This window comes from Sclerotinia sclerotiorum, genomic scaffold (assembly GCF_000146945.2).
Source record: "Sclerotinia sclerotiorum 1980 UF-70 scaffold_2 genomic scaffold, whole genome shotgun sequence".
In the NCBI taxonomy this organism is placed as follows: domain Eukaryota; kingdom Fungi; phylum Ascomycota; class Leotiomycetes; order Helotiales; family Sclerotiniaceae; genus Sclerotinia; species Sclerotinia sclerotiorum.
In genome coordinates, this window is record NW_001820834.1 from 1,015,819 (window position 1) to 1,039,662 (window position 23,844).

At 40.1% G+C, this 23,844-nt stretch overlaps 9 protein-coding genes across 9 annotated transcripts; 5 read left to right on the forward strand and 4 right to left on the reverse strand.

Moving 5' to 3' along the window:
* Nucleotides 1–547: 547 nt before the first annotated feature.
* On the forward strand, nt 548–1,825 carry SS1G_01480 (hypothetical protein; the record flags this gene model as incomplete). Its single annotated transcript, XM_001597236.1, has 4 exons — nt 548–872; nt 931–949; nt 1,131–1,661; nt 1,711–1,825. The coding sequence occupies 4 exons, from the start codon at nt 548–550 to the stop codon at nt 1,823–1,825; spliced, it is 990 nt and encodes a 329-aa protein (XP_001597286.1).
* A 403-nt stretch (nt 1,826–2,228) lies between these two features.
* On the reverse strand, nt 2,229–3,649 carry SS1G_01481 (predicted protein; the record flags this gene model as incomplete). The annotated part of the gene is made up of 4 exons (XM_001597237.1): nt 2,229–2,373; nt 2,577–2,844; nt 3,281–3,502; nt 3,568–3,649. 4 exons carry the CDS (start codon nt 3,647–3,649, stop codon nt 2,229–2,231), a joined length of 717 nt encoding a protein of 238 aa, XP_001597287.1.
* Nucleotides 3,650–5,521: 1,872 nt separating this feature from the next.
* SS1G_01482 (predicted protein) lies at nt 5,522–6,313 on the reverse strand (the record flags this gene model as incomplete). The annotated part of the gene is made up of 1 exon (XM_001597238.1): nt 5,522–6,313. One exon carries the CDS (start codon nt 6,311–6,313, stop codon nt 5,522–5,524), a length of 792 nt encoding a protein of 263 aa, XP_001597288.1.
* Nucleotides 6,314–7,042: 729 nt separating this feature from the next.
* Nucleotides 7,043–7,309, reverse strand: SS1G_01483 (predicted protein; the record flags this gene model as incomplete). Its single annotated transcript, XM_001597239.1, has 1 exon — nt 7,043–7,309. One exon carries the CDS (start codon nt 7,307–7,309, stop codon nt 7,043–7,045), a length of 267 nt encoding a protein of 88 aa, XP_001597289.1.
* A 1,721-nt stretch (nt 7,310–9,030) lies between these two features.
* SS1G_01484 (predicted protein) lies at nt 9,031–9,660 on the forward strand (the record flags this gene model as incomplete). Its single annotated transcript, XM_001597240.1, has 1 exon — nt 9,031–9,660. The coding sequence occupies one exon, from the start codon at nt 9,031–9,033 to the stop codon at nt 9,658–9,660; it is 630 nt and encodes a 209-aa protein (XP_001597290.1).
* Nucleotides 9,661–10,523: 863 nt separating this feature from the next.
* Nucleotides 10,524–11,718, forward strand: SS1G_01485 (hypothetical protein; the record flags this gene model as incomplete). The annotated part of the gene is made up of 2 exons (XM_001597241.1): nt 10,524–10,881; nt 10,943–11,718. The coding sequence occupies 2 exons, from the start codon at nt 10,524–10,526 to the stop codon at nt 11,716–11,718; spliced, it is 1,134 nt and encodes a 377-aa protein (XP_001597291.1).
* A 4,599-nt stretch (nt 11,719–16,317) lies between these two features.
* SS1G_01486 (predicted protein) lies at nt 16,318–16,705 on the forward strand (the record flags this gene model as incomplete). The annotated part of the gene is made up of 2 exons (XM_001597242.1): nt 16,318–16,480; nt 16,551–16,705. The coding sequence occupies 2 exons, from the start codon at nt 16,318–16,320 to the stop codon at nt 16,703–16,705; spliced, it is 318 nt and encodes a 105-aa protein (XP_001597292.1).
* Nucleotides 16,706–21,350: 4,645 nt separating this feature from the next.
* SS1G_01487 (hypothetical protein) lies at nt 21,351–22,410 on the forward strand (the record flags this gene model as incomplete). Its single annotated transcript, XM_001597243.1, has 2 exons — nt 21,351–21,506; nt 21,571–22,410. 2 exons carry the CDS (start codon nt 21,351–21,353, stop codon nt 22,408–22,410), a joined length of 996 nt encoding a protein of 331 aa, XP_001597293.1.
* A 406-nt stretch (nt 22,411–22,816) lies between these two features.
* On the reverse strand, nt 22,817–23,806 carry SS1G_01488 (hypothetical protein; the record flags this gene model as incomplete). Its single annotated transcript, XM_001597244.1, has 1 exon — nt 22,817–23,806. The coding sequence occupies one exon, from the start codon at nt 23,804–23,806 to the stop codon at nt 22,817–22,819; it is 990 nt and encodes a 329-aa protein (XP_001597294.1).
* Nucleotides 23,807–23,844: the final 38 nt, after the last annotated feature.

Here is a 23,844-nt window from a genome sequence, read left to right on the forward strand (position 1 = left end):
CACTCCCGTATAATTTATATAGAGTAAATACCTATATATAAATAACCTTATTATCCACTTGATTAATAAATAAGCAGATAAGGTTCCACTGCATCTATTAGTTCTCTAACCTTGATATTGAGGCATGTCTTTCTTTCGCTCTGTTGACGACGTTGTGCTCCCATCTAACCAATGTTACCAATACCTTTGCATCAAGATATGTATCTCAACAATAAAATACGAGGATTAATTGATTGCTTCGAGAGCTCCGCCATAACATTGATTGGCTTTGATAAAGAAGAGGGTGGGTGACAGTCTACACATAGCCGGGCAGGTGTGTGTTATAGCATGGATGGTCGCATATGCAGTGAATATGCAGTGACAAGGTTCGATTATCAACGTCCATAGCTATAGGCCTCATTTTAAGCCACCATGGGCCCTCTCAAGTGGTTGGGAACCTTGGTTATTCACTTCTCTGTTTTGTGCGATCATTTGATTATCCTTCTTCATCAAGCTCACCCCAAGTTTCTTTGAATTCAACATCAGTTTGTGTTTTTATCACGGAATCATGGCTACAGTCAAAGAAAAGCCAATTGTTTTGCACATTGGAGATCCTGTAAAATGGAACCTCGATTTATATGCTCAATTTGCGAAGGACTTCACAATCATAAGACCTTCGACAGAAGAGCGTCAACGAGATGAATTTATTAAAGCCCTGAAAGAGAACAGATGGGGTAACTTTTCTGCTATTTTCAGACCATTTTGGAATACTGGTGGTGAAATGGGAAGATGGGACGCGGAGCTTATCCCTTTAATACCGGAATCGTGCCAGATATTTGCATCTGCTGGGGCAGGGTTCGATTGGGCTGATGTTGATCTTCTAGCAGAGCGAGGTATGAAGGCCTATATAAGAAATGGTAGTATCTTGTTGCTGATTTGTGTTCTGGATAGGCATCGTGTATTGTAACAGGTATGGACTAACTTTTGGACTTCCCTGCGCATATGACTGATGTAATTATAGTGCTATAGCTTCTGCCGAATCCGTCGCAGATTTTGCAATCTTCCTTATTCTAGCTACATTTAGAAACCTCACATGGTAGGATCCTCACGTCCCTCTTTGTTCACAAGTTAAGGACACTAATATCAGCCAGGTGCACGCAAGCTGCTCGTTCTGGAGCTGCATCATTCCAAGACTGCCACACCAATGCCGCAATTATGTCCCATAATCCTCGTGGTCATACGCTTGGTATTGTTGGCCTTGGAAACATTGGTTACAACATCGCCCGCAAAGCTCACCTGGCATTCGGGATGAAAATCCTTTACTATGATATTGTACGAAAGCCTTCCTTCCAAGAAGCAGACATTGGAGCACAATTCTTTACCAATATAGATGAAATGTTGGCACTTAGCGATTGTGTAGTTCTCGCTACGCCTGCTTCTCCCGATGGGAAAAAATTTCTAGATCGTCAAAGATTGAGTAAATTCAAGGAGAAGAGTCGATTTGTGAATATTGCGAGAGGCGTCTTGGTGGATGAAGAGGCACTGGCCGATGCTGTCCAGTCCGGGAAGTTGGTGGGTGTAGGGTTGGATGTTCATGAGCATGAACCTAGGGTAAATGAGAGGTTAAAGGCTTCGAGGAATGTTACACTCACTAGTCATAATGCTGGTGGAACACTTGAAACGTATGTTCTTTTTACTAAAAACAGTTCAGACCTGCTGACAATTTCTCAGGCATATCGGTTTCGAGGAGTTATCGATGAAGAATATTGATGCGGTTCTAAAGGGGAAGGCACCATTGACACCAGTTAACAAGCATTTATTGAGGAGGGCGAAGCACAATTTGTGAGATTGCATCAGTGGGCAATATTCGAGCATGATTTTTCTAGACGTTGAATCATCATCGTAGCTTTCAATTTTTGAGACCATGTCAAATAACCAAATAATCTTTTAGCTTTGATGAGTGTTTACAATCCTGAATCTCAAACTTAGTTCAATGGGCTAGTTTCGAAGCTCAACTGTTACATATAAAGAACTTCATTCGTGGCGAAGGAACAGAGATTATTGATACATTACATGTGACAGTCCGAGAATATTAGTTGTGAACAATATCTGTGCTTGTGAAGGTATGTGGTCCATTTCATTTCATTCTAATGTCCGTTTCAATTTGTAGAGCTAATTCTTCAAAAACCTGATCCTGCCGCCCATGCATATCTATTTTGCAACCACCATGGTGACTGGTCGGCATGGAATTAGAATGATGAACCATCTTTGTGTCTCTTAGTCTTCTCTTTCAAGAATAGTCGTTTGGTATTCGTCCATTTCCATACAAAAACAATCATAGAGAAAAAGTCACCCTCTTGCGCCTTGACTGCTTCGACTTTGTATCGACCTTCGCTGCAAGTGGTGCTTAGCGCCTGGCTCGCTTCTCAACGCGGTTCATCCATTGTAAGGATGATTTCCATTCATCGCCGGGTTGAGTGACTGCGTTGAAACGACGACTGCCACGAACTCCAACGTCATAGCCACAATTTTTTTTTGGCACAAAGCGATAGTCGCCAAGCTGAAGCTCCCGCATCATCGGCAGGCCCTCGACTAACTTTTGCACCGCGCCGTCGATTATCTCACTGCCATCAATTGCTCTTTTCTTCTCAATCGACCATTTTTCATTAAAATAAGGATGGCGATCGTGGCCATAGTCATCATCATGTAATGTGACCTTATTCAGCTTCTTACACACATCACCAAGAATAACCATTTGAATTGGCAAAATCTGTTCGAAACTCAAAATTTCCCGATATTTGTCCCTACGAGAATGAAAGTGGCCGTAAAGCACTACGTTGGTAATATCGCTAGCGTCAGATCTGCCTATTTCGAGAAAAAACCTCGTCAGCGGATTGGTCATTATGAACTCAGTATGAGAACGGTAGCGATCGAAAATATTATCTATGGCAGTCCGCGTTTGAGCTGTTGTTTGCGGCATTCCATCTTCATCTGCAACCCCAGGGATATCGAGAAAGTTGCTGCGAAGATGGTGTGCAGGATGGAGGCCCGGTGAGTCGCGACCGCCTCGAGTGTCGAACACAAAAGTATTCTCACCATATAAAACTGCCGAGCCAAGTGTTAAAATACTCTTACAGGATCGCAAGAGAGAAATTCCTTCGATACAAGTCAGAATCACGGCCTTCTTGTGAATAATCTGAGCCCCGAAATCTTTGCGCATGCGAATCGATCTTTGCTCTATTTTATTTCCTAGACGGACAATATCGCGTAGTTTAGTTGCGCCTCTGGCTATTTTTTTTACTTTCAGCATCGGTAGGATTAGATGTCCAAGCCAAATTTAAAATCTGGACGTGATCGACTTGTGGTAGTTTCCCTTCCTCATACAAATGATGACGGGTGTTGGCCCATTGATAACCATAATGGGTCGTTGGCTCTTCGTTGGCCGTCTTCTTGGTCTGAAATTTTGAAGGCATGAGAGGTGCAGGCCGGAGGAAAAGCATTTGGAGGATCATTTTAAGAACATCTAAACAGGAGATAATTGTTAGTACAATGTTGGTCATCAAACACAGGATGAGTTAAGAGATCTACTGTCTGGTAGATTGAGTAAATGGGGACGATCCAAAATTTCTGGAATTTTAGCATCGTTTTCAATGACAATGCTCTCACCCATGTCTCTGGTCTTTTCAAAGAGCAAGAGTGATTTTCCTTCACAGCTTATCCTGGAATTTAACCTTGGAAAATAAATATACAGTTGTGATTTCCGAGTAAATAAACAAAGAGAATATTTTAATGTGTATATTTCTGCTATCGCTATTGGGTGACGAATGTTACCCTATCTGATATCTTCTGAAGGGTTCTCAGAGCTGTAGTTCGGAGAAATTCACCTGTGAGATGTCTCGAAATAAAAAGTTGATATAGAACTGGAAAGGTTCACCAAACTCGAAATAATAATGTCAACTACAGTCCCTTATTTAGCAATAAATGTATGGAATCAAGGAATAAAACTGTACGCACCGGCGAGGCGTTAGGCCTCGATACCTTATGTATGATTCAATCCACTCAAATTACTTAGCATTAATGAATAATCAATACTTACAACCGTGTGCTCAGGACTTTAGCATTTAGTACAGCAGACTCGAACTCGCGGAATTTAAAGAACACGTTTCCTCGAGTATGCCGTACCCAAATAAATTAACTATTGGCCTCAATATCACCGTCAATGCTTGTATCTTGACTGCTGCCTAGTCTGTAGTGTACGTCATCTCCCTGATGTCTTGGTTCTCTCTACCGTTCAACAGAGAGTTAGTTCATAGTAATTATACTTTGAGGTTCGACGACGGGAGAAGAATCACGTGCATAAACCAAGAAAGAACTTCTTCTCAAATCACAGTGCTTGCCAATGTAAGACTACTAAGCTGTTTGTACAACGAATTATCCCGGCCCCTGATATGGCAGAAATTGAGATGGCCGTTCGATGAATAATTCGAAGGCCATAGCCCAAGCAATTATGGATAAATCCTTGAATGCCTGACGGCTTTCGTTAATGGCTACAAGCTGATTGCAGCCAGTTCCAATGTGCCCAGCATCTTCCCGACTGGAAGTGGTTGTCCAGGAAATTTTTAGATGCCTATCCCCAATTGTGGTGGGGACTCGATCCATTTTCTACTCTTCTTGGCGTGCCTCGCTCCAATGATATCTGTAGTCCGAAATCCGGGGCTCAAAAAATCCCTCCTTCCAAATTATAACCAGCATATTATGAGTAGGATTAATCAACAGTTCTCGTTAAAGCTTTCCAAACCATCTAAATTCATAAAAGAAAATAATAGGATAAAGATGAACGTAGCAACGTAATATTTGGTGATACGGAATTGGGTTGTCTTTCCGCTGCAAAACAATAAGCCCTGATTCTTCTTTCTACTTATTGTAATATCGCAACTAATTCAACTAAATTTTCTGATTAGCCGAAAATTTTACAAGCCTACAGTTCCGCATGAAAGAGTGTACCTTCTACCTCACCATTACGAGAGTCTGTACATAGTGAGTATCGAACTGGGGTTCTTTGCTTCTGCATTGAGTCATCATACTCTATTGAAATAAATGATTGAATGTGGTGGGAAATTCTGCCTTTGATATTATACATGGAAATGAATTGATAACTAAAACACATCAGTCGAATGATGGCTTGTAACAAAACACACAAACGCGTTCACGATTATTGTTTTTGTCAACAGTTCGATTCGACTCAGTTATTTTTGAAAGAATATCACGGAAAGTCTGAAAACAACAATTTTCAGTCAAGCTTGAGATAAACAGGGTGAAATGTAAAGAGAGTTGTATGACGAGGAAATCCACACTCCCACTCCTAGTAAAACGCGATGGTGATCTGACTTTCAATATGTAAGACTAACTAATTGTCATATTCCACGCAAAGTAAAAATAATTCATCAATAGATAGGAAAATAGCTGCTATGATTGGAATCTCAAAAAGGCTCATAATTCGTGGCCGTCCATACTCAAGGCTCAAACCAAATGAAGGAGCATATCAAAAAATATCGGTAATATCAAAACCATCAGAAATACCTTCAACTACACTTCCACCTCCATCCCCACCATCCCCACTACCGTCACCAGTCCCTTCATCGATAACTTTTGAAGATCCCTCGAGACTCCCTTCCATGGCAGAACCAGCAGCAGCTCCACCAATAGCGCCAGTCGGGATTGGAATTGGGATAGGTAGCCCCCACGCAAAGGGATTTGAATCGTCAAGAATGCTTCTCTTGGCACCAACATAAAAGCTGCTTTTTTGTCTCTTTCCATCATGGTCCTTGTATATGTTCAACATTTTCACAGCACCAAAGTTTATGCCGCGAGGAAATTGTCGCTCGAGTCTCGTACTGAATTCAACTTTATCATGTTCCGCAATATTGCATAGAAACTCAATATCGGGCCCGCGTGGTAAATGGTTACTTGGGACTAGTAGAGATCGTTTAAATTGCTCGTACAGATTGTCATAGTACCTATTCCAATCCGTTCTTCTGGTGACGCGAATCAGGAAATTGGGGCATTCTAGTCTTGAATTAACCTCGCTAATGTCGAATTTTACCATATTCTTGGCAATATTTTGTACCCTCTGGGCTTGTATTTCCGGTGAGTTATGGTCTAGTATGATGTCAAAGAGTTTAACTTCGTGGGATGGCATTCGGAGCCATGGGGGTAATGCTTCGTGAAGTTCCTCCAAAGTACTATTCGTGGCATCATCAAATGATAATGTGACTACTGCATTTTGTAATACTGGTAGTTTGCTGTAGAGCCTAAGCTGCGATCGGCAAGTCATGATTGATTGAGACCGCACGCAACGTGCCGCTAGCGAAAAGGGACGAAGCAGCATCATGAACGTGAAGGAATACAGATGGATTTTAAATTACGGTAAAATCATGACACTGTTATATTTTTCAAATGTTTGTACTTTGAGATAGTGGCGTCAAAAAAAGCAAAGTGCATGACTCGGTGAGAGGTAATTGCATACGAAGTCACGTTTGTTAACATGTTCTAACCTTATCGGGACATATTTGCGATTTGCAGAATAGAAACCTATGCAAGCCAGAAACACTATCATTTCTTCGAAATATATACTTGATAATCTTGGTTCCCCGACTCAAATTTAGATCTATCACATCTTAAATGTTGCTCCTCTTCCTCTTTGGCGAACAGCTTCGGGAAGAGCAATGCGGGGTTGATTATGCAGATGACAGGGTGTAAAAGAGAAATAAACGAATTAGATGATAGGAAGGCTGGGAGATACATATCGCTAACACCACATATTCACCAACCAGTGAGGGAAAAATCTTATTGGGCAACGAACATTTCGACACAGGCAGTGGTTTATTTCTTAGGAAATTGCAAGGAAAGAACTGCTTCGGCAAAATAGATACAAAATAATCGATTTCTGCGAGCACGCATCAACAAATTCATGATTAATAAATTTCGTCTTGGGGTTGTCTCGGAAGTTAAACGAAGCCCGTGTACAAAAGGAGGAAGAGAAATATTCTGACAAGAGTTAACTTTATCCACATATGTGGACAATACGACCTCTCCTTACTATCCACATGCGCCTTTGAACATTCCCACTGCCAAATTCTCTGCGTACTGAAAAATCCATTGACTCTAAGAATTTATTTAATGCTCTTTCAAGTTCAAGAGTCAACTCAAGAAACGAAGACGCATCAGCAGCCAGGAGTTTCGGTCTAGGAACGAAAAGTCGAGTCTCGGAGTTCTCATTCCTTTTTAGTTCGCCCGACGCAACTACAGTGATATATGGATAATCTCTCATGTTGTCGTTACTTATTTTTGCGGTTTTTGTTTAAATCTGAATTTTGAAGTTGTCGGCCTTGAAAAAGCCCCTAATCTCTATACGTATTACGACGGACTGCTCTACTGGGCAACAGGCGAATGCGCTTTCACTTTGGTTAGGATTTTTGATTTGGTTGGACATAATCTTGAAGTCTCTGAAATAGTTATTACTACAATGCTTGTCAGTAAATGGCAACTAAATTAAAAAATACAAAAATCGTCCCGAAACACCTTTGTGGGATGAGAGATACCGAACCATATATACCTGATACTAATTTTGATGCCATGGTTCCTCACGGGATTATACATGCTCTGCTGTCTACTGATAATCCTGATTCTTAGTTTGAGCAAACTTTTGGTTCACGTCTCATAATCTTTGTGGCGCGCTTGACTTTCATATTCTTGCTCATCACTTCACAAATGATGAAAATCAGCTGTTAAATGTTCTCCAGGCAATGGTTTCTAGCAAGCAACAAGAGGATGGGCCATTTAGAGAGTTCCCTATCTTTATTAGAACAATTAATCATGGTCAGATTTTACTCCACAATCGGCAGTATAAGCTCTCTGAATGCACCAAATTCTTTGAACCATCCATTTCTCAATAGATTTTATACACCATGAATCCTTTACAAAGTAACCTTCCTAACCTTCCGTGCATCAGTAGAACCGCAAGCACCGCTTGACAAATCTTACATTCCCAGAGCTAACCCAATTCTTAAGTGAAGAAATCATGATTCCATGGAAACTCCACGATATACATACTTAAATGATCACAATATCCCCGCTATACTTTAGGAATTCGAGTCACAATGTGCAAGGAAGACCTAATAGTCCATCACGTTTTTTCTTTTAGAGAGAAGGTAACTTCGTTTCTGGTTATGTACAATTTGTCCATATTACTTCGTGGAAGAGTAATGATGTCGAAGGATTCTGGTTATTTGTTAACGAAAAAGTTCTTTTGGGATTGTGGGGGTCTTGTGGAAGAGTGCTGCGTGGGTAAACTGTGTTTTGAGACTTGCGTTTAGGAGCGTTAATCTGGTTTTTGGGAGGGAATAGTTTGATGGATGATATTTGAGAGGGTAGTTGAGTACTAGAATGTGTAGGAAATTGGAAGAATTTCATAACTCCATGCCAGTTAGCTCTACTTGTTATAATAAAGATCCAACTCCAAAAATAAGATTTGATTATTTTCATCATAATATCGTAAATTCAAACTCATCTGCGATTCTTAGGAGTGGAGATTCCACTTGACATAAAAACTGTGAGATTCCGCATATTGTGACAGGCATTGTATACGGAAGTTTCTGTCTTATCATATCACTATTGATTGTCACAAACTAGAACTTGTATACTAGTTTGTTTCGTGCAACTGCTAAACTTTCCTTACACCCATTGTGAAGACAGATGATAGATAGAGCAGCATGACCTGGAATAATGTGGCATGATGTGACGAGCAGCTACTAAAAAAGAACATGTAAAGAATAAAATGGTAGTAATATGATAACATGGTATTCTGTCACTCTTCTAGAACTAGTAAGCGTAGTGATGATTCGACTAAAGGGGCTAAAGCTGCTATTCCTGTATTTTCAATACGGCCTCGTGCCGTATCAGTGACCTGGATCTGCTCAACAGAAAAAGTATTTAGACTTTCTAGCCACATCATTAAATCTCCATGTTAAAGTTTTAAAAACTTCTGAGATAATGACACCTACTGAAGATGATGTCGAGGCAGTCACCAGCCGCAATACCTTCGCAGCTTGTTGCACCTCTCTTAGACTCAAACAATTCTGCTTAAACCTACCTTCGGAACTTGCAGATTTTTTTGAAGCCATCAACACAGATACTTTTGCAGTCATGAACTCTCTAACTCTTGCAACTTTCTATACCGATATTCCTTACATAATACAAATAACTGCCGTGGACGAACAAGGAAACAGGAAACAAGCTCAATTTTTCACACGGAGGAAACTGCAACCCCACGAAAGAGCTGATACGAACTGTTATTTGCATATCATTCCTCTTTTCGGTATAAATTGCGACATCCGTGTCGGGAACGTGGAAGAGGCAATCTATCAGCGGAGAAACTATATCAAGGGTGAGACCTTCCGCTGGGAGTGCGGAGGGATACATAGGCCAAATCAAGAAGGTCGCTCTGGTATTGTAGAGTACGAGGTGGCTCTCTGGACACCTGGACCAAGAATAGCAGCTTTGCAAGAGGCTTTGCAGGTGAAGAGGGATACTGGTGTTATGCCACCTCTTCCAGAATGGCTGAGGCGAGAAATAGAAGCGGCCATGCCTTCCGGAAATGATGAAGGAAATGAGGGAGAATAACTTTAAACCCGAATTCAAATTACATGTCAATCCACGTATTATCGTGCGATATGCGTGATGGTAATATAATTTCCTCATGTGAAATACTTGAGAAGACGACAAGTGTAAGATCTTACAATACTCGGGATATTCCACAGACAGTACTTGCTGTATTCACCAGGCTTTGGCTATAGCTACTTGCTTCATAAATCTTAAGGGAATAACAATAACCAAATTTCCTCCAAGTAGACAATTTAAGACTACAATTATGATGCGTTGTCATAATAAAGTTATCCTCCACTCCAGAATCAAGCCTAAAATCCACCACCCTGGGTGATCCCTATAAATGTGGAGTTTGATCTACTCCCCTCCAATTTAGCGCTTACAGGGGCCCAACTGCGCCTCAGCCAGCTTGCTCACAGTCCCCTTCCAGGCTTTACCTATCGCGTAATAGCCGCTCGTTTCAATTTCCATCTCAGCTTTTACACCAAACAACTTCCCAATAAAAAAAACAAACGTGCAGAAACACCAAGACGTGAAAATGTGCGACGATGCACGAACTAGATTTGAATACGAGAAAAGATGGGGGGGTTTGAAGTTTTATATCTTCATCTCTTGGTGTTTTTCGATATTTATTTGTATTAATTGATTCTATTCTTTTGGTAGGTTATTTACTCGCTCGGTCAACCTCTTCTTTTCGTTGTTATATCTTATTTTGATTATGCATATGAGTTGGTGAATTTGTCACTCATTGTGTTGTGAAATCTTCCCTTCAATTCAATCTACTTTCGATACACCACATTTGCATCAGTTCTACGGCATCATACCTTTAACGATACGACCATCAATACATATATCGGGCCTCGGCCAGGAAATCCTCTAGAATGAAGATCTTCTCATTACCGCCCATTCCTTTGGCCCTATTATTCACGACCCTCAAAGTCCTCGCACAAAAGAACAATGGCGAAGAATGTTCATGTTTTCGAACCGATAGTGCCTCTTCTGGATATTTCACATATCACAGATTTCACGATTTTCGAACCGTGGCCGCAGCTGCGCAGACGGTTCCGGATTTGATTGCAAATGAGAGTGATACATCTAATGCACTTGCAACATCCGATTTCTTTACGGGACAAGCATGGAATAATGATTGGTCGACACAGAGTTGGAATAATAGTGATACTATGGTGGAAAGTGGAAGTAGTGTGTTGATGATTAATTCGCCGAATAATGTATATATTGGTACGTTCACAAATTCTGTCCACCCTATCTGTCAGTGGAGATACTAACATTATACCTCCAGAAACCTCAACCGACAATGACGCATCCTATGACACATACCTCACCCTTCGGACAGCGCGCCTGCCAAATTTCCAGTCCGTTGCGGAATTTGACTCGAACGAAAAGAATTTCAAATATCTGTCCGCACGATTCTTGGCCCGGGTTGTTGGCTCAGATGGAGCATGTGCGGGAATGTTCACCTATCTAGACTCCAACCCCATCCAAGAAGCCGACATTGAAATCCTCACCTCGGGCCCTCGGAATGTAGTCCAATACACGAATCAACCTTCCCTCAACAAAGCAGGCGATGCAGATCCCCGAGCTACATCTAATGCCAGTACTGCGGACAGAACTATGGATTGGAGTGTCTGGAATACATATCGAATGGATTGGATGCCCAAACAGACATCCTGGTATGTAAACGGCGAAAGTGTTGCAAGCATTTCATACCAAGTCCCGAAGAGCCCTAGCGGATTGATATTAAATATGTGGAGCGACGGAGGAGAATGGACGGGAAATATGAGTCTTTATGATGAGGCGTTCTTACAGGTTCAATGGATTGAATTGGTGTATAATACTAGTGGCGACTATGCTGGGAGTAAGAGGGAGCTGGAAAATAGGAAGTCTAAGGGGTGTAAGGTTGTTTGTGGAGTGGATGAGGGTGTTAATATTACGGGGACTCCGGCCGTATTGATAAATAATACGAATGCGGGGACGATGGGTTGGAAGGAGGGAACGGGGAGTATGGGCTGGGTACCAGTGGTGGTGGTTGGATTGGCTGTTTTTGGATGGTTGTGATCTTTTGGTGCACCGGATGCTCTAAATTGCGTGGAGTTTTCGATACCATGACGAAAGTTGGGAAATAGACATCTTGGTAGGATTAGACGGGGCGATGTTATTCTATATATACGCATGAAGCAACGATCAATAGGTTGGATTTAGTGTTATAGATTTTGGAAATTTATGATACGATGAGCAACTATTCATGTCGATACCTCCAATGATCTTTTCTCTACTCGATATTTACTTTGATTCTTTTCAAATGTATAAGGTTCCCATCACTCTGCTAAAATTAATCACGCAGCCACAAATACACCCCTCTTTTGATGTCATACGAATATTATTTCTATCTACCTCTCCTATCCCTCTCCCCCTCATCTCGCTTACGCTTATGCTTATGCTTATGCTTACCTCTCAGCCGAAAAATTTTTCAGTGATTATGCATATGGATATAATCAGGCGACCAGTGAGAAAGAAATGTATGTATGTATGATAAGTGATGATAATGATAGTCATTTGATGGTTTGGCTACAGTTGGCTGGGTTTCTGTAATTAGTTGTGTTATGAAGGAGAGTTATTGATGGCTGTAAAAGTTTTGGGAGTACAGAGAGGAGGAGACGGGAAGGGGCTCTTATTGTAATTATAAGATAGTTATTTTGAGGCTGAGCTGAAATTGGAGGGATGGGGCGAGAGTCAGGATACTTGATGAGCTGGGTTCGATCAGATGGTTTCATAGGGATCCTATGATGAATTCGTGGTATATGTCCTTGTTTGTAAGATTTTATAATCTATTGGATCTAGACTTTAAGTGCAAGTAAAAGCTCAGAACCAGAACCAGAACCAGAAATCAGAAATCTGGAATATTATGCTGGACGATCCCCTGCTCTTCTATTCTTTTTGCAATAGCGATAGGTATCGTATAACGATTTAACTTTAGATAAATTCTCATACTGAGGATGAGGATTAGAGGGAAATGGTGAATCTTTGGGATTTAAGTCCCCAAATTTATTTATTTTCATAATCAGCTGGGTGTGTTTTGTTCGGTGGATTGTAATTTGGTAATAGAAATTAGAGAATTTTAGTTCTGGGATGGTTTTGTGTCTAGTGTTTTTCGGGTCTACTCGCTTGCCGATTGTAAATATTTTAGATTGAATTTGGCTATTGATACGTCTGCTAAATGTAAGAGATACGCCAGTGGTGGTGGATTTTGAAGTGGGTGATTTTAGATATTCTTATATTTAGGTTTGGGGAACTAGCAGGGTTTTTGGGATTTTTGTGTGGACTCGGGGCTCCGGATAGATAAAGTAGCTTGCTTATAGGTTCTGTGCGATGCAATGAGAGTCTACTAGCTCGGGGGAAGATTAATGATGGGGTTTTTTGTTGCTGTGTAATTTTTATGGTTGCTGGGTTGTAGAGTACGAAGATTAGATGAGAGTTCACAAGATGGAGTTAATAATCTCACTAAATAACGTGAACAATTATCGATTAGCATCTTTGTATCATGCTATATGAGCATCTGATACAGATTCGCTGCATTTTCCATCCATTTTTATTGGGGGAGTTCTGAGCTAAACTATTGCCTTGATCAGTACTACTATGGGCTTCCAGATGTTACTATATATAATAAAGAGACGTCAAAGACTAGAAAGATATTCAACGAAAGAAGAGTGAATTTTCAGGATTTAAATTCCATCACAACAAGCTCAGCTGCATTAATCTCGGTCCATCATCAATACATTCACCTAAATTCTCTCAGCTAATCGTTGTTGAAGCTGCCATCTAGTTGCACGTATATATAGAAAAACCTCCATGTGGACGAGAGACTTAGCCGGGTGTATGGAACCCACTGAGAACCTCGCTAATTGCGGTTAAATACCATTATAGTTGGAAGCTTTGAGATATAAGCTTTTCCATTGGGTACAATAATGATCCGTTAATTGCCGAGGAATTATCAAGTAATTACCTAGTAGGCAGGTACACACATGAATTCATTGCCAGAATTGTTGAAGGACTGTAAAGGGCAGGCTGGACTGGACGAGAGGGTGATTTGGGAATTTAAAAACGATGGTGAATGTCTTTCTCTGGTGAATAGTCTAATCGATTCGGTTAACTGTTTTCTGTTTGGATAATTTTAGTGATTAGACAACCGAGGCTTATTTTCACATGAAGAAGATGTTGAAGAAGCGTAACTGTAAATGGTATTAGCATGTGGCTGTCCCTTTCTTGGTGGATTATTCATTTGTTAGGGCTGAGATCTGGCATTCACTTGCCCTTTTCCATTTCTTATCTCTCTCTTTAAACTTTTTGGAGAAAGAAGAAGCCGGAATTATAAATACTTGTATCACTTCCAACGAGGGAAAAGTAGTTTAGAAGACCCTGTTGCTTGGAATGCTCCATGATCGACTCGGCATTTTAGACACTCTTTGATAGCTTCGATGGGAACCTACTACAAACTGACAGAATATAGGATATTAGTCCTCAACATAGTCTCGGGGCCTAGCTTGAAGGTATAAATTACCTTCTATTGTTTCCATTGTTGAATGTTATGCGTTATTGGATGATAGCCCCCAGATGATAGAGTAAATATACTACGTCTTGCTAGTATCTAAGCATATTATTAATATTATCAAGACTCTTTAAAATATGTCGTGCTTTTTCTATCTATCTTGAAGATATCTTAAATTGCGTTAAACTTCCACACAAGATATAAATACTCTATCGGTGAAAAAAAGATCTAATAATCTAGCCTTGCAGGAGAGATAGCTGTCTTTATAAGGCAAGCTCAGGGGAAACAGCGACCTAACTATTATTAAGCGATGGTGAATCATGGCTTCTAAATCACTTCTGTCTGAATAACTCGGCTCATAGAGAAGTTTAATTTGGTTGTTAGATCATTATTCACGGCAGCAGACCTGAAGCAATTTTGCCGTCTAAACCAGCTAGTTCGCTCTTTGCTCGACGCTGCGCCCATTAAACAGTAAGTGTTGCCAAAACCAGCTGATCTCTTTTTCTCGGTCTTTCCCTTTGAAAAAGTCTATTGAAGCATCAATTAGACTTTGATTTTCATCTTAAAACTTTCATGGTAGAAGGAAGCTGGAGATTTGATCTCTCTTTTGGGTCTGAAAATGCTACAGTGATGGAATGAAAGGTATGCTTAGTTTGAATTTTCCAATGTTCATGTCCAATTTCTTAATGATTCAATGAGTAGATAGATATATTTGTTATCGTTCGATAGCTGAATCTAAATCATGAACAAGATTTTCTATGTGTGATGTAATAGTAAGATCTTAGAAAGAATAGAATTAAACATTCTCATCTAAATATCTTTCTGATACTTCTTGTTCTTTAATTATTAATCGGCAACAAAACTGTCTTATATTTAAAGCTTTCCGTTCCTTATACACCCTTCCAAAGCCATACAGGATATTCTATCCTCCAATAGAGAAAGGGTATTTATCGAGCTCATAGCTAGTAAATTTGAGTCAGACTCTTCGTGGACTATTGCATATAGGTATGCTCACCTTCAAGCCTTGTTAACAACCTCACTGGGAAGAGTGACTGACTAGTCATCTCCATAAGCCAGAAAATCGTGGTGGGAAGTTTTACTCCTCTGAAATGATACGCCAAGCCTCAATAAAAAGTAATTTAGACAATTAAACATGGATTTTAGCTACCGCTCTTCTTGTTTATGAATCTACAATTAAACAAATGACAGATCTAACTACCTCCCAATGACTCCACAAGGATTCAACGAAAGATACCTATCTTTTCGTAGGTATGAAAAGTGAATAAAATTTGGTCCTTCTACTTTATTGAATTTATTATCAAATAGAGAAAGGGGATATGGTGTCTTTTATGCCGATTTCATAGACCGAGTGGGGGAATTTCAGGTACTGTTCATCTAATAACAGATGAAGCGCATGTGGACTTCAGCCTCGGTAGTAAGATCAAATTCCTTTTTTTTTGGTGAATTTCTACCTCCGCTTGATCGGATTCTATTGGCGAGGCAAATTCAATAATCCTTCTGCATTTCAGATCCTGTTTCTGACTTTTCTTTCTATTTAATACCTTCGTCCTGCATGGAAACCCAAGTAGTCAGGTCCAAACTGGTCGAAATCTACCCATGATTCCGGCTTTGAATGCATAAATTAGCTTACACCAATTTTGATTCCTTAATTAACCTGTATCTTGAGGCACGTCGCTAGATGAAAGTTGTTCCGTTTCAACCATTTGAGAGAGAAGATAATTTTGACAACAAAATACGATTAGAAATAGAAATTTTTATCGTCGGAAATAATATTTAACATGCAGAGCAATGTCATCTCACTGATCCTGTTATAGGACGACATATCTGAGTATTCTCGAATGCCCTGGAACATCTTGGATGGTTGTTGTTTTTCTGTTGACAGCTAGATATCAAGAGAAATAACCTTCCTGTATGTCTCCTTAAGTATCACTATGATACTTTTATTTGGCATTTTCGGGATATTAATGACGTGAATTCACTAAGTGCTGACACTTATGCCTCGGCAACGAGGGACTGAATTATTATATATTTCGGTCACTTGGTAGTTCTAGTTCTTTAGGCAAATAAATATGAGTACCTATTAAAAGAATATGTTCATGATTCACTTACTATACGTTTCTACCGAGAGATATTGTGTTTATTCTAGGAACTGTGCCAGGCCTTTTCGGTATTTTTCACGCTTAGCCCACCACTGTCTAGGTCTCTATCGACTACCTATATCAAAATCGAGGGCTCTGCTCATAAATTGCAATAGTGTCAAACGATTTTAGATCGTTGAGAATAGGATGGAAAAGGGGAGGAAAGCATTTAATGCTTTTCGTAGCTAGTGCTTCAGCACTTCCCGGATTCAGTCTGCAACGTTCTATTTACTCTTTTCGTCTTATTCACAACTACCGCTATTTCCTGAAACAGAGATTTGCATTTAAGGTTGACTTGAGAATCCTTATTAAGACGCTATATATGCCACGACTAACCTGAAATTGGGATCCGAATATGATAGTTATCCAAATTTATTACTTTTGATTTTGACGAGTTAATATCGCCGATCCATTCTATTCAGAAGTCCAGGCAACTTGATGTATCCCATTTTATTGCAGGAATTTGTTCTAAAGTTTCTGGTACGAAGCTTTCCACTCTAGTTTGGTGCTCTTCTGCTACTAAAGAGCACTTTAAACTGCAGCTTCTTCAGAACTGAATAAATTTTCTAAAGGACTTCTGGTTGTGGAGATTTCAATCTGACGTTCTCGAAAAAACTTGATTGTTGTAGCAGTTCATTGGTTAAATTCACTTAATATCACGTCTTTCAAACTTCAAATACGTTAAAAACTACACATTTGTGTATAGCATCTAATCATAAGCGATAATTCACCCTTTTATTGAAGCCCAAGAACTCTAGCACGAATCAAACTTAATTCTCAATCTAAAATATTGCACATAATGTCTCAATAGCTGACTGTAAATGTGATGCAGTATTCCTTTGCATGTAAAGCGTCCATTTCACATCAAAGCTTGCTATTTCTTAGTTGCTAATATTCGGCTATGTTAATATCAGACTCTACTATTTAAGATGAGCAGATCGATTAGGTTGCACGGTCGCATGTTGTTTGGCGAAGGATTGAGGTTAATCTTTGAGCCTTTTCGTCTGCTGGCTTCGAACAGTAGCAATCTTAGTCTAACTTCTACTTCAGTTCCAACCAATATTTCATGACTAAAGTTCTAGCAGTGACAATAGTCTGCGGAGATGATAGTGTAGCTAACCATCCCCCTATTGTAGGGACTGATAGGCCTGTACTTCATATATCACATTATTTGTTTAAAGCTCCAGTAATACGAAAAAGAATGGCTTCAAGGTCCGAAATCATCAATGCTCTTCATAATTGCTGAATAATCACATGTCTTTTTAACCACGGAGTTACTCCAGGCGACTATATATATTTATTTGCTACGAGAGTCGACCTTCAAGCTAGATCCAAATTTGACCTCGGTAGCCTCGGCATGTCACTGTCGAGGAAAGAATAACTCTTAAAGCTAAACTTTATTATTATGCAGGTCATTCAACAGGGCTGGTAGGTCACCAGGAAAGCCTTTACCGAATGAGAAGACTAAACGGTGAATTGTGTCACGGTACACTTCAAAATGCCGCACACCAAATAGTTTAATAAGCGATTTTCTTTCTTAGTATACCTAGGTAGACCTGGACAATTTCATAATATTATTTGAAGTGTTGTTGAAATTAAGGTCATTATGGGCCTAGAATTGAGGTCATATGACCATTATGGTGCACGGACCATAATTGGGAATATCTTCAATTCTACCATTACTGTAACTTAGATCCTTAGTTTAACCTACATCTAATAATACTACTACTTCCAAACAACTCAGTTTCAACAAGTGTTACAATAAAATGCTTAAAATAGCTTTGATTGAGACATATACAGTTACAAAATTCACCACAAAACTACGATCTTAGAAAGGTACCAGTTGTCAATTTTGGTATTCTGAACATTAGCAAAGCTAAGAAACGCCGCCGCACGACATAAAAAGTCTCTCTATGTTAAAATTCTGTTACATACCCCGGACTATTCAGGTACTTCGGTCCTGAGTTTACATGAATATCCTCGAACTACTAGCTCTTCATAAGAACTAAATAACATAGTTATTCTTCAAGGGAATCCTCATAATTGTTCTAAATCTTGCGAGTTCTTCTTTTTGAATACCCATGAACTAGACAAACTGGAGATCTATCAGATCTAGATCTACTCCCATTCTTAGCCCTGCAGTTAGGACCATATTTCTTCTTTGCAACCACATTATCCACTCTAGTTGCCGTTTTCTCAAAAAGTATTATCAAGGTTATACTTCACAGGACTAATTGCTTCTCAAGTTAGCTTCGCGTAGGGGGGTCGAACTAATTTTACTCCCGAGAATGAATCTTTAGGTCACGCATATTTAACCGCTCAGAAGCTTGCTAGGACGGTCGAAGCATCTCTCGGCATGAGCTAAACTCATGTAGTCTTCTATAGATGGAAGTCAATATTGTTACAGATGATCATCGCAAGCCACCAACATTCAAAAGAATTAATTTTGATCCTCTATAGTCCGCACCTATCAGATCTGCTTAATGTGTTTACTTTTATTTAAACATGAAACTCCAAGATTTTAAATGAAAGATGGATTTTTTACACATGAATCAACGGCACAATAACGTGCAAAGATTGCTAATACTTTAAATATTTCGTAGATATATTGTCCCCTGATATATGACAAAAGTCCGCACCCGTCAACTATTACTATCTAATAACTCTTGAATGATTGATAAGTGTAAGGAATTAACTTGCTATCAAACCTCAATCTTAAGTGCCGTTCGAATTCTATATAGTATTGTCTCATCCTTTATTACATTTAGCACAGCAGAAAATAATGCTCAGATTTCCATATTCCATGCTTTTTTACACTCCCCTCGAACTGCCATTTAACTAAAAAATGCTCCTAGGTAAATTAAAATGCAACCCTCCCTTGTTCTCGTTGAGATCGTTAGGTTACTGCTAATAAGCGCCTTTCCAATACTCTCACCATGCAAAGTGGCATGATTTCCTTCATTTCTTGATTCTAAAAGAGCTTGGGACATCGTGCATATAAATAACAAGTTGTTATTAATTAATTAGTCTTTGGCTCGGATTTTTTGCCGAAATACTAGACTAGCGAATGATTAGCTTCCGATTGATGACTTCTTCATGTGAACAATGAGGTCATTCGGGAGGGGTAGGGAAGTGGAGGAGGGCCAATTAGCTGGTACTTTTGTGAATAATCCACTGGACCTCGTTACCACTAGCCAAAGGATTGTCCACGCCACTGCCTCAATTGATAGCCTAATCCCCTAGAACAATGAATTAAATCAATCAATTGCCGTATATTCACAACTAATAATGTGAATCTAGCGGTTGCTGTATAATTCTAGCTAGAGACTAGTGGTAAGTAATCACTATATATATAATAGTCCCCTTGGATATTTCAGGAAGATAAAATTCTCTGCTACCGAATTGGAAACTTCTGAGAAAGGAGTTGAAGAGTCCAGTATTTTGTAGCGAGGTAAAGGCAGCTGATATGTGAAGTAATCTTACAACACAATATTCGTTTCAAAATTAGAAAATGATATTGGAACTGTATTAGTTTCGGGCCCAGGGAAAGGATCTCGTCTAAACTATTTATATCACTATTATAAAAATTCCGTCCTGCTGATTATTGTCGAGAATCTGGGAGAGTCTCACTTATACCGGAAGACATAATAAAACATTAAACGAGAGTGTTTAAGCGTCTAGACATAATATCTTGTATTGAACTTTCTGTTTTCACCTAAAATCATACTTTTCACACTCGAAAGACATTCCAATAGTGTTTTCTTTCCATGGTTGGGAGCTCCTGCAAAAATAAGAGTCATTTGTTCTTACTAACAATATGTAGCCACCATCTAGCTAAAAAGTAAAGTCAATAGACACCATGGAACTCAATTGGCTCAATTAACTCAGTCTCTGGTTCCAAGAGAGTTAATTTCATATTACCCTCCTTCATTTATTCGTCGATGTGTCCACTATTCTTTGCCACTCTGGTTTCTTTTCCAATCCTTCATGATTTAGGACTTGAGCTACCTTGAAGTTCCTGAGACAAGCATAATTGTTCCAGCCAATTACACACATGTCGTGTCAGATATCCACTCAACACGATTTTAAAGCGCGGTAAATGCTAGTAAACATTAGAATTAGCGTGATGGGGGAACCTGTTTTGTTTCCCGATGCTACTAATGTCTTTTACGGGATTTTTTCTGATGTGATCTCAGGTGGTATGTGGGGTTATATATACGTAGGTGGTAGTGATAAATCTGATATTTTGAGAAGATTTGGTCTTCAGAAAATAACAAGAGACAAGAGCGAACAGTTTTACGATCTGGGAAAAGTTTTCACTCCTTAATAATCGATAAAATAGCCAATTCCATTTTCTACAGCTCAATCTGTTTGGATTTCATGCCCTTTGTTTATCAATTTTGGCGGGTTTGAGCTTAACAGGAAGTAAGTAACCTTATAGGAGATGGAAGATAAAATCTATCTTTGTGTTTTTCTACGATCAGCGAAGAATTATCACTATACAAGCGCAACACCTATTGTCTACCCATCATTTTAGCAGGAGGAAGCTGTGACCTCTCAAACAACCCTGATTTACTTTGCAACCTGGAATCCTAGTACTCAAAAGCCTTTTACCATACTAGTCACCTTCTAAATTCTATTCCAAGGTTCCGTGGCATCATACGGCAAATGGAGTTACACCACTGCAACCCTAAATGCGGGGCAAACGAGGTAAGATTACTATGCGGGGTAGCTATCACATACAATCGGACTTCTAACATAACTTGTCTTACTGCTATGCTATTTATGTTACAGAATGTAGTACTTGGGGTATACCAGATGCTGTGGTGTAGTACTGTGCACATAAGAAATGAGCTGACAATTGACTAATCTACTTCAAATTTATCCAAAACATACACAAAGGGAAGGCAAATCCCTCATTCCGTCATCCAATTTCTCGTCGAAATTATTTTTATCACCACCTCGCTGAACTATCATTCACAAAAATGGGGAAAAAGATAATCGCAGCCGCAATTCACGCCGCGCCGGTGTTTATGGATAAGAAGCGCACCATTGAAAAAGCTATCCGACTCATCAAAGAAGGCAAAGATCAAGGAATAGACTTCTTGGTATTCCCAGAAACTTTCGTGCCTGGATATCCGGTATTTATCCATCCAAACTCGTCTAAGGCTTAAATACAGTGCTAATACAGGATGCATGGAATAGTATTTTATCCAAACCTACGCACCACTCAAATACGCCGGTGCACAAGCCCAATATGCAGAAGAAAGCGTTGTAGTTGGAGAAACGGGAGGGGATCTCCTACCTATCATGTGTATTTGCGCTGAACTTAAGATCGCGGTTTGCATTGGAATTTCGGAGCGGGTTGAAGGAGGTTATACAATATTCAACTCGCAAGCCTTCATTGATACCAATGGAACATTACTAGGCGTACACCGAAAAATCCAACCCACGCACGCCGAACGCACGATTTGGGCCCAAGGAAGCGGACACACATTACGTGTATGGCCGAGCAGTGTAGGTAGAGTAGGAGGACTAGCATGTTGGGAAAACACGATGAATAATGCACGTCAAGAATTAATTGAACAGCGTCAGGAAATTCACGCGGCGGCGTGGCCTGCACTTAGCACTATATCTGGATTTGAACTGGTGGCTGATGCGCAAATAGAGGCATTGATGAAGAATCATGCGTTGACAGCACAAGTATGGGTTATTTGCGCGAGTGACTATGTAGATGATGGGACATTGAAGTGGATGGAGAAGAATCTGGGACCGCAGGATTTGGTCAAGAAGGGAGGAGGTTGGAGTGCTGTTATTCATCCATTTTGTACCGTGTTAGCTGGTCCGCATACAGGGGCTGAGGAAAAATTCTTGAAAGCAGAGATTGATTTTGAGGAATTAGCAGGTGTGAAGGTGTGGATTGATGCTAGTGGGCATTATAAACGTCCTGGGATCTTCAAGTTGGAGGTTGATAAAACTCCAGAGTGGCCTGATGATGAGATTGTGGCGGCTGGGGCTTCTGCGCCTTACGTTTCACATACATGATGAGGATGTGTTGAGTGTATGTGACTACTATTTGAAAGACTAGGCACTTCCAAATTTGCTTTTCTATCTAGGACAGCCAAAGGGGACCCGGTGCTCATTTATTCAAAAACTTTGCGCAGCTTTAAGCACAACCTTATAGAACGTTGCCTCTTCATCTCTTGCACTAACTGTGGCTCTAAAAGTTCAGTGAAGTTCCAACAACTAGCAAAAACAAAACTTAGCCTCGTGTATGATAATTGCATCTGAGCATTATCAAAATCCTGGAACAATGCTACAATGATATAGTTAAACCTATACTTCCACTGCGTCATGTGACAGCTTCGAAATGGAGACGCTTGAAGTCTTGATTCATTCATTCATTTGGTCAAGCTCATAGATCTCCCTATCCTTCCTGACAATTACTCCCTTAGACTCTCTCTGCAGCATGTAGAATTCTCGCCCAACTCGCACACCCAAGCATAGTCTTGCACAAATTTCCTTGCTCATCCCTTTCCTGTCCATTGATCTCCAGAGTCTTGCTCAAACCAAACCTATCATTGAATTTCCTCACATGATCTTCAGAGATTGCATACGGACGACTACCGCGGTAATACAATTGATCCTCTAGATCTAACATGAATTCCCTTCCCCAATTCGCAATACGATGGATTTCATGTCGGAGTTGTTGAGTGTGGGTATGCTTGGAAAGAGCGACATAACCGTCGACTAGATGATGTAGGAAGAACGATCCATCCGAGAGCATTCTTTGAGAGGTATCGGGAATGCAGTGATCAAATAGGGGTGACTCAGGATTTAGTGCCGCTTCTGCAATTTCTATTGCCGATCTTAAATGCTCTTCGTTACCAGTAGCTTCATACGCAAGGGTGAAACCGTGAATAGCGAATCCGGTGTTGTATGTCCATTTCATTTTGTTTATTTCCGTCGATCCGTCATCCTTGTATGCCAATTGATCCCATATGAGCTTGTCCTCGGGATCTTGCAAGTTTTGCTTAAGCCAATTCAATGCTCGTAAACTGAAGTCTACCAAATCGTTATTGCGAGTAATTCTCGCTAGTCTAAAGGCTGATATAGCGGCTGGCCCAGTGGAACAAGCTGCTCGAGCCTTATCGTTAGAGATATGCCATGGAATACCTCCATCATGTCGTCCAGATGGAATTATAAAATTGCATAAAATATCCCTCGCTTGGTCCAAATATCTGGTCTCCCCTGTCGCTTCAAATGAAGATATGAAAGCTTGAACCGCATGAGCATTATCATCATAATAAATGTCATTATTTCCGGGAAACATCTTCCAGGCGCAAAATGCATAGCGTTCAGGGTTCCAGTATTCTTGATGCACTGAGACGGCTTGGGATATTCGCTGAGGAGTAAGACAATCGGCTGTTGCATGAAGCATTATTGAGACGGGCCATACTACATATCCGAAATCATTCT